Genomic DNA, 17458 nt, shown 5'->3' on the forward strand with positions numbered 1-17458 from the left:
AAATTATTTTTGATATAATAATTTTAGAAATAATATCAAATATAATGGTGCCATCTAAGAATTTCAAGCTTTTTCAAAGGAGTTGTGATATTTTTTAAAATAATTCTGATTTTCCCACTAAATTAATAATTTTGTGGATGCGGCCACCAACGAAAGCGATCAATAAACTGCACATGGACCGCATAGACCCATCTCTATATATAATATTTACACATTTATTTTTCTTTATTTTTAATAAAAAATTAAAAATTAAAAAAAAACTCTCAAATTTATTAAAATACAAGGAAGTGTTTATACATTTAACTAACCTGATTATAAATAATATTATTATATTACTTATAATTTAATAGTAATTTTAATTTAATAATAATTATATTAATATAATATAATTAGTATAATTAATTTTTATTTTACTTACAAAATATTTTTTAAATAAAATTTAATTATTATACCAGTAAATTTATTATTTTATTAATGTATTAGTCTAAATAAAATTTAACTATTATATTAGTAAATTTATTATTTTATTGATTTATTAGTTTAAAAGAGAGATCAAACAGTTGAAAATATAAAATTATAATAATATAAAAATAATCACAATTTTTGAAAAATTGAAAAATTAGACTCAATCAATATTAAAAAAAATTATGTATTCCTAAAATTTAAAATTTATATTTCTCATATATAATTTATTGGGAAAAAAAGAAATTTTAAAATTAGCTAACTTTTAAAATTCGAGAAATTAAAAAGAAAATAAAAAAAGAAAACCCTCTAGTTTTGTGAATATCCAATGCGAATCCAATTTTTATCTCTTTTTTAAAAGATTAGTCTTTTTATCTTTATTTTTATATTTTTCATATCGGTGCTGCTGGAAAGTAAATCTTTTTTCCTTTTGGGTAAACCTTTAACTTTTCTTTTATTTAATTCACATATAAACTAAAATAAACTTTCCAATATTATTTTATGAAAAAATTGAATCTTTACTCCAATAAAAAAATTTTTAAACAACATTAATTAAAATAAATTATTTAAGATAATTTACAGTACAATTCTTAAAATTTATAATTTAAATTTTATAATTTTATTTTATTAATAAAATAATCATCTTTTAAATTTATCATTAGTCAAGATAAAGTTTATCAAATTAAATGAATTAAATTTTTATTATATAGATTATTAAAGCAGATGAGATTAAATTATTATAAATATTTAAATTTAAAAGATTAAATTGTTAAATTTAAGTAATGAATTAAGTAATTTTAATAAAGTGATTATTTTATTAATAGAATAAAATTTTAAAAATTAATTATTTCACATTAAAATATTTTTATATAAAAATGAGTTTCTAATATATAATTTAGAATTTTCAAAAGAAGCAAGAGTGAATGAGTCATTAATAAAAAAAAAAATTCTTAAATTCAAGAGTTGGTTTGAATGAATTTTATAGAATCGTGACCTAAACGTAACAGTGACACTTTTTTTTGTAAAAAACAAAAAATCATCAGAGTGAGTGATGATTGATTAATTTTTCTCTGCTAGTCAGTTCTGTCGTTGCTTTTAGTCCCAGCTTTTTGTCTATTTTTTAAATATGCTTTTTGCATTTTTTTTATAATTAATTTATTTCACTAACTTTTAATTTTTTTAAAAATTAAATAAAATTTAAAAAAATAAAATTTAAAAACTCTTAAATTTATTTAAATATATTTATTATCAAATTAAATAAAAATAGAATATCACAGACTTTATAATTCTTATTTCTTTTTATACCTTTTTATAAATTAATAATCAATTAAACCTACCATTGTAGGTTTGGAGCAAACGTCTCACCTACCACTTCTTTTAAATACTTATTTATTTTTGTCAGTCCAATTTTGCAATGACATCTAACAATTTTTTTTATTTTTATAAATATTTTAAGAGATCCTTGTGGTCTAAGTTCTTCAAATTTGGTTAGACTTTTAATTATTTAATTACTTGTGTCAATATGTTATTTATTTAATTATAAAATCAATTTATTTTATTATGTGAGTAAGTTTATGTAGGTGTGAGATCTCTATGTCTTGTAATGTAAAGAGTTAAATAAATTATTAAAGGGAAAAAGAAAAGCTCTTCCAATTTTATTTAAAATTATATATATATTAATAAATATATTTCTTTAATTTAGTTCAAAATTAATTATTTAAATATATAAAATTTCTAATTTTTATTCATTATAAAAATAAATAAAAAGAGAGATAATTCTCTGGGTGAACTGTGGCCATGCAAAGATGACAAATAGGAAAAAGACAAATTTATCGGCTTTAGGTACTGATTGAATTGGATTGGTTAAAACTCAATATTAGAAACCGTTTAAGCGATTCAGGTTCATAAATTGGATTCAGACCGTTTATTAAAGGAGCGATTACGGTTTATCCTTATTCCATTGATAATAACTTGATAACTGTAATATAAAAATATAAATATAAAATAATGATTATATATCATTAAATAATAATAAAATATAAAAAAATAAAAGAAAGGCAAACTAGATTAAGCTTACCTCTTTCTAGACTTCACAACATCATAAAATCAATGCTCAAACCTCACGAATTCCTATCCAAAATTGGATCAAATTTGACTCCTGGCCAGTCATGGTCTTAGGTGAGCAGTCTATTTTATATATTTATATACCCTAGCATGTGATGCTGTAAAAATGGAAATGTCTCTAAAGTTTCGCTATTTGCGGAAAAAATATATATTTTTTAAAATATTTTTTTGTAAAAATATTTTCTATATAAAATATTTGTAACAAATAATTTATTTTTAATTTATCTAATTTCAATTAAAAAACAAAAATTATTAACAAATTTATATATAAAAATTTTAATAATATTCTCAAATATGAGAAATAATTTATTTTTTAAAAAATATGAAATCATTTTTAATAAAATAACTTAATTTTTTTATTTATAAAATATTTTACATTAATTAATTTTTTAAATACTTTAAATATTATAAAATATATTTTTTATAAAATTAAATAAAATAAGAAAATGTCATATAGTAATATTTTTGTCGAGGAGTTTATATATCTATATTTAAGTGTATATATCTATTTAATTAAATTAATATACTACTTAAAATATAACAGAATCACATATAATATTATATTTTAATTTTTTATTAACGAAGTATATAACTTGATTTAAGCAAGTACAATATATTTTTAATCTGTACTTATTTATATATACAAAATATTAAATCCCTCAATATTTTTTTAGCCATACAAAATAAAATTATATTAAAAATTTAAATCAACGATATTTATAAATTTAATTTAATGATAAATATGTTTACATAAAATTTTAAATTTTACTTTTTTAAATTCTATTTAATTTATCTTTTATATAGAGAGAGAGAGAGGGACACATGGAATTAATTTGGTATAACATAACCTTCCTCACATGGGCGGCGTTTGTCACTTTTTTGGCCTTTACCTTTATTCACGCAACCCAAGGACTATAATGTTTATTTTCTCAAGGCTTTTTTTTTTTTACTTATTAATTTATAAGGGAATGGGACAAGCGAAGTTGGCAAAAATACTTCAATTTTTTAGTTTGTTTATAATTAATATTATTTATCATTATTTAAATTAATTTAATATTTATATGAACTTAAAGTTTTAATTCTATTTAAGATTAGTTTAGTGAAAGAATAATACATATGCATATTGATATTAAGATTTTGAGTTTGATCTTCACTGCCCATAATTTACTACAGGCCTTTAAATATTGATATTCAGATTTTTAAAAATTAACTAAATTACATTTAAATATAAACATTAAAAAATAAAATAACAAAAACGATTGAATGTTTTTTAATTAATCAGCTTATTATAAATGTGATTAGAAGTATTAAGTAAATGTTTGGAAGGAGCACAACACATGAGATGTGTGTGAATCAAAAGGCAGTGATAGAAAAGATAATTGGACTAACTCCCCCAAATCATAAGTAATTTATGATCTACGATGGGGTCCAATGATTGCATCTGCATGTGAAATGGGGTAAAAACCCATGATCTGAAATTGGAACCCACCTTTATGTGGGACATGTCCAATTGTAGGCCCCAAAATTGAACTAAGAATTACCATGATATAGATTTAGCAATTATTTTCATGCACACAACTTAAAAAAAACGTAGTCCATATATTAAAATAAGATTTTTTTTTTCAATTTTATGGAAACGTATTTTTTTATATAGGAGAAATGAGTTATTTTTTAATTTAGTTAAATTTATTTTTTTTAAAATAATCCTTTTCAACTGAATAAAGCTGAAAAATATATCTTAAACGGAATTTGTCTTTTTCTCATTAAAAAGACAATCCATACCAGGCCGTAACGCTGCTTCTTTTTTTTTTTTTTTTTTTTTTTCTTCTATCTTCAGGCCGTAACGCTTCACCTCCCTACATTTCAATAATAAAAAAAAATTATATGCTGTGATATGAACCATTAGAGTTCGGGACTTTTGATATACTTTTAGTTAATCATGGCTGTCACTCTGATATTCGATCTCCCCATCTGAAATATTAACCGTTGATACAAAGAACCAACATATAAGGGGGTGGCTGATGGGCATGACCGTTGGTGTTGGATTTTTCATATGGTTGGCAACTGGACCTGATGGATAAATATAGATCCGATTGGAGTAGGATAACTTAATTAAGAAATTTTAAATTTTACAAAATTAATTTAGTTTGTTTAGTTGAGTATTTTATTTTAAATTTGTAAAAAATAATTTATTTTTTAAATTATATGTATAATATTTAAATCTCTAAAATAAATTACGAAAAGTAAAAATGTAAATAAAATTACGTGTATTATTTCATCATGTCTAAATAATAATATAACGGAGCAGTTTCTAAAAGAATTGATTGCATATGAATTAGATTCGGAATATTATTGATTTTTTTTTATTAAAATTATTTAAATAAAAATAAAAATGTATTATTAATATAATATAAATTTTAAAAATGTTAAAAACAATGTAAATTTAATCCATTATATTTTCATCATATATATTTTTTTAATATTTCATAAACTTTAAATAGGCAAAGTATTAAAAAAAATTGTAAAAATTTTACAAAATTTACAATTATATCGTGAACAAAAAATATTATCAACTGTATTTGAACTTCAAAAATATTTATATAAAATATTTTTTAAATACAAATTATTTTAAAAATAAAAAGTTATTTAGTTATATGTTGTTAAAAAAGAAAGAAAATTTAAAACACAAGGGAAATAAAAAATAAAAATTAAAAAAAAAAAAAAAAAAAAAAGAGAGGGAAGATAATGGAGAGCAGGTAATCCAAATAAATGGTTGGGTGGATGAGGATGAGGCTACCCTTAATATGTGCCAGAAGAAAGGGAACATTTAAGAAGACATCCAGCTCAAATTGCCTCTGCTTTCTTAACATACACCTCAATTTGAATCATTCTTTAGGAATCAAATCAATTCATGATAGTTCCAACCAAAGAACTAGCTATTCCAATATCTAAAATTATTAGATTCTTATAAATTATAAATGGTGGGAAAAAAAAAAAAATGATAGGAAGTTTGTAGGTTGTATGGTCAAAATTCAATCCCAGCAAGAAATGGCAATCTGAAAACAAATGGCCCATCCCTTATTAATTCAATTTAATGCTATACTGCACTACCACATGACCTGCCTTCTTTCCTTCCTTCCTTCCTTTCATTTTGCAATTATATACATATGCATGCAAACAAACACATATATATTGCAGTAGTATTACAGAATTGTAAACTTTTATTAAATTTTAAAATTAATATTTTTATTCGTTGGATTCGTCCACACCCAATTCTAACTGCTCATATTTTAGTTAGAAATTCCACTCGCCATATTCAATTGTCTATTTAGAATATTATTTCAAATTATTTATTATTATTTTATTAATATAAATTTATCTTCTGACTTTTAAAAAACATGTTGAACTAAGTAAGATATTTTATTATCTTAATATTTTTTCTCAAAAATTCAAATTAAAATACTTAATTATATATTTTTTATTTAACTAAATGACTTCAATAAATACATATTAACTAAAAAATTAAACTAATCAAAATTTAATTTCAAATAAATTTACCAAAAATAAATTATTTATTTTTAATTTATTTATAAATTAAAAATATATTTTAACTTGAAAGTAAATATTAAACTAAACATCTTATGAATAGGAATGCATTAGTAAATTATTAAATAAATTTATATTTCAAGAAAAATATTTAGAATTTGACACTAATAATTTTTTAAAAAAAAATACATGTTTGTAAAATATATTTTTTTATATAATTAATTTTAATTTTAATTTTAATTTAAAATATGATTGTGGTGCTTATGAATTAAAAGTGGATTGATATCATAATGCTAATTAATTATCCAAACAAAGTCTCCACGTGTGAATCCATCATTCAGAACACAAAAAGTGTGATTCTCATTCCCATGTTTATCACAAATAAATCTAAAGCATAAAGTGATTTTAAGGAAAGAAAAAGGAAAAAAAAAGGGGTGATGCCAACACCAACCCAAAAAGATTAGACACTAGTAAGGAGTGGGTGGGCAGAAGTTTCCCCTTTTTTATTGATTATTATTTTTATTATATTTAATTTTTATATAAAATGAAATAAAAAATTAATAAAAATATAAACCGATAGAATATTCGTTAAAAATTAAATTATTTGAATTCGAATTTAATTTATATTAATAATATTTGAATTTATATCGAATTTGAGTATTATTATTATTATTTGTATAAAATACAAATTTATTTAATTTTATATATTTTAATTAATAATTTATATAAAAATATGTTTTATTAATAATTTTTATTTAAAAATTTAATATTTTTTAAAAAATATTTAAATTTTATTTTTAAATGAAAATATATAAAAATTAATAAATATTATAACAAAATATATTTTTATATTAAATTAACTATTTATATAAATAAATTCAAAAAGTAAGTATTTTATAAATAAAATCTAAATTCAAAACGAATATTATTTTTTAAATTTAAACTCGTCTTAAATTTCAAAAATATCAAACTCTGTTGAATATCAAACACTGTGGGATTCTGATACACACTTCCATTTCCATATTCTTTATGCTGCCTTTGGAAATCACCTTTTTTTTCTTTTCAATAGTGTGTTAGTTAAAAAATATTAAAAAAAATTAAAATTAAAGTTAATAAATTGCTTTCATTTTCAATCAATCAATAAAATAATGTATAATTGAAAGGTTTCTCATTCTATTTAATTACTTGATGGGAATAGCAAAGGACTCTATAATATATTAATGTATTCAATTTATTTCTTCTTGGGGATGTTTATATATTTTTTTCATATATAGTCAAGAATTAATTATTTATGTTAAAATTGAAAAAAAAAATTGATGAAAATGAAAGAAATACTCCAAAAATAGATTAATTAACTTTTGTCATGCTTTTACTTTGTCAAAAAGAAGCTCAATACTCCAATTATTTGCCAATTTATAAAAAAAAAAAGAAAGCTTTAGAGGGCAATGGTAAAATATATTTTTTTCTAAAAATTATAATCGAAATTAGATAATTGATTCTTTTATTTTTAAAATCATACTTAAATCTTGATTTAGTATGAATTGGTATGATTCTTTTGTTAATAATCGATATGGTTATAAACAATTTCGATATGATTTTGATTTGTTTTCGATTTTTATTTTGATTTTTTTTAATTTTAATTTTAATTTCAATTTAAATATCGATTTTTATAAATAAAAGGAAAAATTACTTTTTAGTCCCTGAGATTTAACGTAATTAACACTTCTGTCCCTCTATTTTGGCGACCCAACACTTAAGTCCCTCACTTTATTTTCTGTCCAAATTCGTAGTCCTTTCGTCCAAAATAGCCGTTTGGGACACGTGAATTGACAAAATTAACCCTCACTAAACCCAAACCCAAATGCCTCTTCTTCTTCTTCTTCTTCTCCTTCTTCTTCCTACACTTTTCTGCAACTTTTTCTTCTCCTTCTTCTTCCTACCCTTTTCTGCAACTTCTTCTTCTTCTTTCTTCTTCTTCTTCTTCTTCTTTTTCTTCTTTCTACCCTCCTTTCTGCAACTTCTTCTTCTTCTTCTTCTTCTTCTTCTTCTTCTTCCTACCCTCCTTTCTGCAACTTCTTCTTCTTCTTCTTCTTCTTCTTCCTCCTCCTTTCTGCAACTTCTTCCTACCCTTTTCTGCAACTTCTTCTTCTTCTTCTTCTTCTTCTTCTTCTTCCTTCTTCTTCTTCTTCTTCTTCTTCTTCTTCTTCTTCCTTCTTCTTCTTCTTCTTCTTCTTCTTTCTACCCTCCTTTCTGCAACTTCTTCTTCTTCTTCTTCTTCTTCTTCTTCTTCTTCTTCTTCTTTCTACCCTCCTTTCTGCAACTTCTTCTTCTTCTTCTTCTTCTTCTTCTTCTTCTTCATACGAATTTGGACGGAAGAGAAAATGAGGGACTTAAGTGTTGGGTCGCCAAAATAGGGGGACATAAGTGTTAATTACGTTAAACCTCAGGGACTAAGAAGTAAATTTCCCTAAATAAAATTATAAAATATTATTATATTTATTTTAAAATAGTAAATAATTAATACTAAAATAATAATAATATTTAAAAAATAATAATATTAGTATTAATATTAATATATTTTTTTATAATTTTTAATAAAATATTATATTATTTTATATATAATTATTAATTATATATTTTTAATGTAAAAATATATATGTAATTAATATATAAAAATATATTATATTACTAATATGTGATTTAGTCACATAATATAATTAAAAATTATAAAGTGATTAATATATTTATAGTTAAAATAATAAATATATATATATAATAAATTATAATTAATTAACTAAATTATATTGTTATTAATTATATATTTTTAATGTAAAAATATATATGTAATTAATATATAAAAATATATTATATTAGTGATTTAGTCATATAATATAATTAAAAATTATAAAGTGATTAATATATTTATAGTTATATATATATATATATAATAAATTATAATTAATTAATTAAATTATATTGTTAAAATTTTTTTAATAGCTAATTAGATTATATAATTATTTTATAATATTTTTAATAACTATTTAATAGTTAAGAAAAAGATAAATTTAAATTATATAAATAATTTAATTTATAAAAATAATTAGGTAATATTAAATCAAAGAGGGTGTATATACTCATGGAAGGAACTAAATTTTTATTATGTTTAGAATAACTCACCAATGAATATTTTATTTATATATTTTTATTTATTTACAATTTTCTATTATATATTATTTAATAATTTATAAAATTTAAATTTAAATTTAAATTATAAAATTATATTAAAAATATATAAAATATAAAATATATTAATAAAATTATATAATAGAACCACAATATTATTAAAATTATTTAAAATATATATATAATATCGATTATTAGTACTAGTATGATATTTTATAAAAAATCAAAATACAGAACTAAATATCTAAATAAATTTGATTTGGTTACGATTTCGATATGGTTATTGACAAACGATCAAACCACATAATCAAATATTTAAACAAGTTCAATTCAATATAATTTGGTTTCTGCAATATTGATTTATTTTTATTTTGGTATGATTTTTTAATTTGATTTGGTTCGAAATCTTAAAAATTATGCGTAATTCTAATGTTTAAATTCTATTAGTCCGACTAATTTAAATACGTATTAAATAAATCTATTGAAAGATGAAATATTTCTTTCAAATTTTATAAGTATTTTATTTTTAAATTTAAATTGAAGAATATTAATTAAGGAATAAGAGACCCATACTATCCTATTTCATATTATTAAGATTAAGATAATTAAAGTTATATATATTTTTTATATGACTAATTGAAATTTTATAATTGTAGAAACCATTCAAAAACTATTTAATTTAATTTGATTTGTAATAATTAAAATTATATATAAATAAGTGAATCACTAATTTAAAACACAGAATAATTGCAAATAACTAATACTTTTTAACTATAAATGGAATCTCCAGCATACTCACATGGCAACTCCCAAACTTTTGAATCCAATTATTAGTTTGAAATTGCAGATAATAGCATTCAGTAACATGAATGAGTTGGTGAGAGATTGGTACAGCAGGTTTGGTAGTAAAAGAAGCCTCAACTCAAAAAGAAAGCTACCCATTTCTTTAAACAAAAGACAAATGAGAAACAGCTTCTCTAAAACGTTACTTAATAAGAGAATTTGGTTTCTGTACTTTTACAGAGTCCTGATGCTGAGGAAATTTTGTGTTGTTTTGGTGTCTGGAGTTACTGCTGCTTCCTAAACTACTTTTTTTAATAGCATCTAAAATTATGTTTTTTCAAAAAAAAAAAAAAAAAAAAAAAAAAAAAACACTTTTTGAGCCCTCAAACTCAATACCAGACACCTCCTTTGTTGTTTGTGTTCAGTTGGTGGTTTCTTGTTTGTATCCTTTAGTTCTTCTGTTATTCTTTCTTTCTTTCTTTTTTTTTTTTCTTTTTTGTATACATAATCTCATCACATACAATTCAAAATCAAAATCCAAAAAGAACAAAAAGAAAGGGGCATAGTTGATGGGGACTTTTGGAATATAGAGTTTGTGCTTACTGCGTTGTTTGTAGTAATGACAGTTACTGAGACTTAGTTTTGTAGTGGATCAATTATTTTGCTCAACATCATATCAATTTATAAATATTAGTGTGTATACACATGCTTCTTTTTTTTTATATATATATAATATAAATGTGAATCATAGCCCGAGTTTCTTCAATTGAATATGTTATAGCAAATCCGTAAAGCAACTTCTCAACACACGTTAGTGCTCTTAAATTGAACATGACTTTCTTACGAGAGATTTTTTCACAAGCTTAAGCTCCCTTCTCAGAAAAAAACTTACAGGTCCTTGAAAAATATTTTTCTACTTATTCTTTTAGTATTTTGTGGTAATGTTAAAAAATAAAAAAACTTCAAATAAATTTATATATAAAAAAAATGTAGTAATGTTAATAAAATTATTAAACTCTAGAGCGTTCTAAATATTAAAAAAATATAAAAATATTTTCCATCAAACAAAACAATGGTTTAATAAAAGATGTGAAGAATGAAAGACTTTGTTTGGATATGATTTGGAAGGGCATTAGTAGTCCATTGAAGATAAAACATGACCTTGAAGACAACCCAACTGGTAAAGCTAACTTCCGTAGATGCCGGGCATGATTCAGCACATGCGGCTGCTTATTGCGTTAGGACAAGAAGAACGCAAAAGCAGCTGCCGTGCAAGACAACACTTTTTACCTCATCACCAATTCAACCACGAAACATGGCGGAGACATTATGACCTCATTACCAATTCAAGCACCAGACATTAGACGTATGCATAGAAAACCAGAACTAGGCCTTACACATCGTCTGCATGTATTGTCCTTTAGCCTCCAGGGCTCAACTGAACGAACCAAACTGAAATTTACATTCACATCCCTTGTCAACCACCTTATACTCGCAAGACATGCATTTGAATTGAGTACTGGTCCGTTTGCCAAAGTATGATCCAGTGGAGCTACTGGGCCTTGTACCCGTTTAGCTTCCCAGAACGAAATCTAGACAACAGAAACTCACGTTGTATCTTGAATGAAGTAATGCTTTAAATTCAATATTTCTCAAAGTCAACGTGATCAATTTGCTAGGCCACCAGTTCAAGACCTGAGCCTGAGGGCCATAATTCTTCCCCGGTATATGCAGTATCCTAACCAGCAACTAAAAATTGCTAAGGCAAAAATTACAGGGACCAAGTAGAATTTGTCCACGTGTTTATCTTCAGTTAGAATGGCGCCGAGCCCTTTACCCTAACAACATTTGATACACCAAATCCATAACCCTGTCCCCCTTTGGCCCTTTCAACACAATGAATCCTAGGATTAGCATTTCTACATCAGTGTATAGCCATACACATATTTAGTTATTTACATTCAATAGAAAAATCAATAACTAAATGACTCCAATCTACCCCACTTTTCTCTCTGAAGCAATCAATCATTATTATGAAACTCCACCCAAAACTCTTCTTAGCTCGGATTTCTGCTCTGAGGTAAGCCTTGATGGGTACCTCACATCAATCTGGATTCTCAAATTACCCTTCTTCCCAGGTTCTCTTGAAATTGGCATTCCTTCATTTGGGACCACCACCTCGGCACCAGGTCTGACGATATCTGTTAGTGGGATCATGAGATTCCTTCCATCAAGTGTAGTCAAGTCAAGGGTCTTACCAGTGAGGGCCTCCAGCAGTGTTATCTCCTCGTCCACCACTAGATCATTGCCATCCCTCTTGTAAATAGGATGTGGTTTTTCATCCACTACAAAAATAATATCCGCAGGAATAATGCCAGGCTCCTGGTTACCCTTCTCAGGAAATGTGATTTTCGTACCCTTCTTCCAACCAGGTTTTATATCAATGGTCAGTATTTCTTCAAGAGTCTGAATCTTGCTGCAAGAGAATTGTTCAAATTTGAAGTCAATATCAGAAGGCAGAGGCAATTACATATGTTCAATGTTCATTCTCAAGACATTGACCCAAGATCCACTTGACTTTGCATATCAACCATGCAGAATTACAACCAACGAGAAAGGTTTCCAAGAAACCAAGTAGCCCATCAAAGGAAAGTAAAATTTCAGAAGCATAAGAGCAATCTCTAACCATATTTATACAAAGTATTTCCAACCTCCAAAAAGCTTAGCAAGGAAAACAAACCTTTATCTGTTCATCCCATTCTCCAAAAGTTTGCAGTAGCAAGATTTATCCTCAACTCTCGTTTCTCTAATAACTCCTACCTAACTCCCACACTCAAACCCAAATATAGTTTATAACCATATAGGGAATGCTTACTTTCACCTATAATACTGAATTTACACTAATTTTTAGCAGTCATTAAAATTAAATTTGTACCAGCAAAATCACTGGAGTTTGGTATTGTTATTAAGTTAACCAATGTCAAATCATTATAGAGATTTCAGCCAACTTTTGATGAACCAAGAAATGGCGTTTTTTTTTTTTTTTTAAAAAAAAAAGGAAAAGTTTTTTATCAGCTATGGTATAAAAGGTTTGGAAGAAATTCCATCAAAACCTAGCAACTTTAACACTAAAATAGCATAAAAGTTGGAGGATTTTACTGATCTATATGGAATTGAGTAAACCATATTGAAATCAGTAATGAGTTCAATCACTAGTGGTGAAATTAAGCCTAAAGGGACCTCAAGCGATTTAAAACAATCAGTATTTCCCATTGTTGGAGGTTTCTTGTGAAAGAAAAACAACACAGCTTCCTTATCATGAGCATGGAAAAAAGAAGAAGCAATAATTAAAGTATCCCTATTTGATGACTATGAGTACAAAACCATAAATGCATTCTTAGAAAATCAATTTCTATAACATGGATTATGCCATCATCCACTTTCAAAGAATGTGAGCAAAACAAAATCACATTTCCAAAGATGCTTCCACGGCCCCAAACCATGAGGATTGCTATTAAACACATAGAAAAGTAGGCATCCACCAAATTCTGTATTTTGATCTGTTGAAATATGAATATTTTACTGTTGCAAAAAATTGCTAATTAATTATAAGAATATAAGTCAAATATCAAAGATAAGGTTGATTAGTTTTGGTCGATTTGTTAGATAGTACATGTTAAGGTTTAAGTTGTTAACACATTTTGTTGATATTTTCCAATTATATTCTAGTTGTATAAACCACTATGCTCAATAAATTTTATAGACCATTCGCTCTTAATATATCTTTTTAATTTGCTCCCCTCAAAACCAACAAAGTGGAACCAAGCTAATTTCTTTAGGGTCTGGTATTGGAGAGATTCAAGATGAAGAAAAGAAAGAACAAGAAGAGGGAAAATATGCATAGAAAATTAGGAACAATTTGAAGGTGGAATTGAGGAAGGGCACCAATGAAAAGGTCTTATTATTCAATATGCATATGAAGAAAAACATAACACCAAGCCAAGCCAGGAATAGAGCTGTACAAATTCAGTGTAAACTGAAAAACCTAAACGAACGAGTTTTTGGTTCCTGCGGTTTGGTTTTTCACTCGTATCAGTGCAGTTTTATTAGAGACTTTGGATAACTTCGATTTTCAGTTTAGTTCAGTATTCACACAAACAACTATAGAAAAAAACCAAACCGACCAAAAAGTTTAATAAGACTCATTTTTATATGTTGTCCAGGTCCAACCCATAACTCTAGCCCTTTCCCCTCAGTCCAGCCCCAATTTCCCCATTTCCACTAAAATCCCTAATCCCTCATTTCTCCAAGTTTCTTGCCTCTGCTCCTCCTAATCTCAATATGCATCTCATATATTCATTTTTCTCACTCAGCAATTTGTATCTCCATTCTAGGCTTGTGTGGCCATCAGCAAAGAACCTCATCTTGCTGCCACTCTTTCCATTTCAGGTAGCAAGCATATCCCTTCATTTTCACCTCCTTTTGGCCATCTTACTCTCAAAATCGGCAAGTGACTTGCATTTTCCCTTCACCATCTTCTTAATCTTAAGGCATGTTGAATTGGGACATCAAGTGATTCATGGGTATGTATGTGATGCAATACTAGAGATGTTTATCACATTGGTCTTTCATGTGCCTATTCACTCGATTAGTCGATGCATGTTTGGGATAAAGTTTATGGTCATCGATTCATGGGCACATTGGAGATCTTTAGTTGTTTGGATGAAGTTTGAGATTTCATTAGTTTGATTGTTGAGATATTGGATTGCATATTATGAGATTTTCTTGGCATCGATTCTAAGATTTTATTTGCATCTGCAGTGGACAAGCCACTAGGTTTGAGTTTTATTTGGTCAAGAACCAATTAACGTAATTACACCACAGTGATTTACTTTAGTTTGGATCAATTTGGTTAGTCTCTAAAGATCGTTGGCTAGGTTATAAAAATTACACTATGATTTTTTGATTTCAGTTCGATTTGGGACTGAACTGACATTTGCTGTGCTCTTGCTAGGATGAGAATAAGAACTTCTCTAGAAACAAAAAGCCAAAGAGGAGATAACCAAGTATCTCCAATAAAACATAATCAAGTTAGGAGTGATAAAATGACAATACACCTAAGCTCGTCCATGGAACTACGGATGGAAAAATGATGAAAAGATTGGCAGGTTTCAAAACTGTATTAACTTTAAAACAAGCATAAAAGAAAGAAAGGAAGAAATATGATGAGAATAAAGAGACTTACATGACTTAAATAACAAAAAACTTAAAATAGATCAGCAAGTATTTAAACAATAGAAAAAGGAAGTTGCTAATGAAGGAGCAACAAAAAAAATGAAAGAACATAATGATGAACCTAAAAATGCAGCAAAACAGGCAAGGAGTGTCGAAATATTGAAGATCAGAAGGTTGATTAATTTTGATTTGATTTGTTAGATAACAGCTGTTAAGATTTTAAGTTGTTAAAATTCAGACTTTGTTGAGATTTTTCAGTTATATTTTGGTTGTATAAATACCAATTTATAGACCATTTAGTCTCAATATATCTTTTGTTTTCCACTCAAAAACCAACATCCCATCACATCCTGCAATAATTCACTTCATAAACCTCAACAAACATTTACTAAATAAAGCTTCACTAACGTTGCATATACACAACCATAACCGCCCTTGATACAGTGGCCAAAGAACTAGTAGCTCAGTGGTTCGAAGGCAATGCAGGGAGGTGATGTAACTTTTTTTTATAAGATACAATATAGTATCCAGGTAATATACAACCAAATGTGCAAACATTAGTTGAGGTAAAACAGAATTAGCAGCTGATATAAGGTTCAAGTTTGTACCAGATGAAATATTATATCCAGTGATGGATTTTCGTTTCATGAAAAAATATTCAATCCAAAAGGCTGCCTTCTTGGTGACATCTAGATGGCGTGAGATATATCCAAAAATTTACTGTTTGCTAATAATCGTACCTTTAAGAGATTGTCTCAAAACAATATTGACCATTACAAATGTTACAATTATTAGAAGTTAGATGGATGAAAGACCTTCTATAGACAGACATGACTCATCATTGGCAAGGTGGAAACTGTGCTACTTGCCTATTTGATATATCAGTTTTAGAATATACTTGTAAGGAATCAATGAGATCCTTTAGGTAACAGTACCCACACCAGATGCACATCACACGCAGCTTTTATTCCTCATTTTGATAAGTGACAAGGTAACTTTCCTCCAAGTGAAAGGTACCAGCTGAAGGAAAAAAATTTAGAGAATGGCATGTCCTTTAGGCTTGAAGAGTACGCGGCAATAGCAGTGATGTAAGACATCTAGCAAACCAAAAATACACCCTACTAGGAGTGTAAGCCTTAAATAGGACCTCAAAACCAAACAACATTTTTGCGGTGATTTCCATCAATTGTCGAAAATAACTAGATGTCCCCAAGTCGAATAACCTAAACTGTTGCATTGCAAAAACAAATCGCTGCCTAAGAGTTCACCGATTGCATTAGTCGAAGTTAAATCAAGTATCGCTCGGAAGTTATCCATGGTAAGCAGTACTGACCAAAATTAAATGAATACTTCATAATAAACAAACTTAAAGCTTCCAATTTCAAAAATGTAACTAATTAACACGTACCCAGAAGCATCATAGACGGTTCTTGAAATCCGCATCTTCTTCTTAGCGCCCTTATATAGGTCCTCCAAGCTACAAGGCAACGCATTCTCAATGGCAGCAGCCTTTTTCGCCTCTGCTCCATTGCCGAAATAATGAGTATTATTCCTAAAATAACCCCTACCATGATTATTCCCTCCTCCACCAGCTCCTCCTCCCCCGCCACCACCTCCACTCTCGGATCCAAACAACTCTTCGTATATATCCTCGGCGTCCCTAGGCTTGAACCTGAAGTTAGGATTAGGATGCTGCCTCTGATAATAATGCTTAGACGAAGACGCCGACGAAGAATAAGAAGTTGGTGGCGGCGGGAAAAGGCCGGATTTCAAGGCCTCTTCACCATACATATCGTAGATCTGCCGCTTCTGAGGGTCGCTGAGTACGTCGAAAGCTTCAGAAATCTGCTTGAATTTAGCCTCGGCTTCGACTCTCTTAGCGGAGGGGTTCTTATCTGGGTGCCATATCATGGCGAGGCGTTTATAGGCCTTCTTGAGATCATCGTCGCTGGCGTTCCTGTTAACTTTGAGTATATTGTAGTAGTCGACGCCCATTTCCTCTACGGTGGCCGGAGATTGTGGAGCGTTGATGGGAAACGTAAGAGCGGATCAGGGCGTCTTGAGACGCATGTAACAGTGGTGGAGGGAAATAAGCGGAAAGACAAAGACGTGTTAGATGTGGAAT

The 17458-nt window shown here is 27.0% G+C and overlaps 1 protein-coding gene across 2 annotated transcripts; it reads right to left on the bottom strand.

Moving 5' to 3' along the window:
* Window positions 1-11189: 11189 nt before the first annotated feature.
* On the bottom strand, window positions 11190-17458 carry LOC110618131 (dnaJ homolog subfamily B member 1). 2 transcript variants are annotated; one of them, XM_021761194.2, is made up of 3 exons: window positions 16742-17458; window positions 12357-12574; window positions 11190-12299 (listed from the first exon to the last, which is right to left on the bottom strand). In XM_021761194.2, the coding sequence occupies exons 1-3, from the start codon at window positions 17326-17328 to the stop codon at window positions 12130-12132; spliced, it is 975 nt and encodes a 324-aa protein (XP_021616886.1). In that variant the 5' UTR covers window positions 17329-17458; the 3' UTR covers window positions 11190-12129. The 2 variants fall into 2 exon arrangements, with proteins under 2 accessions (XP_021616886.1, XP_021616884.1); XM_021761192.2 differs by having other exon boundaries at window positions 11190-12574; window positions 16742-17456.

Source organism: Manihot esculenta, chromosome 6 (assembly GCF_001659605.2).
Source record: "Manihot esculenta cultivar AM560-2 chromosome 6, M.esculenta_v8, whole genome shotgun sequence".
Lineage (NCBI taxonomy): Eukaryota > Viridiplantae > Streptophyta > Magnoliopsida > Malpighiales > Euphorbiaceae > Manihot > Manihot esculenta.

What these genes read in the sequence shown, in the direction of transcription:
- LOC110618131 (XM_021761192.2), bottom strand. Translation starts at nt 17,328, where the DNA reads ATGGGCGTCGACTACTACAATATACTCAAAGTTAACAGGAACGCCAGC. An exon ending in ACCGTCTATGATGCTTCTGG is followed by an intron (nt 12,575 to 16,741) that starts GTACGTGTTAAT and finishes ATTCTCTTGCAG; the next exon opens with CAAGATTCAGACTCTTGAAG.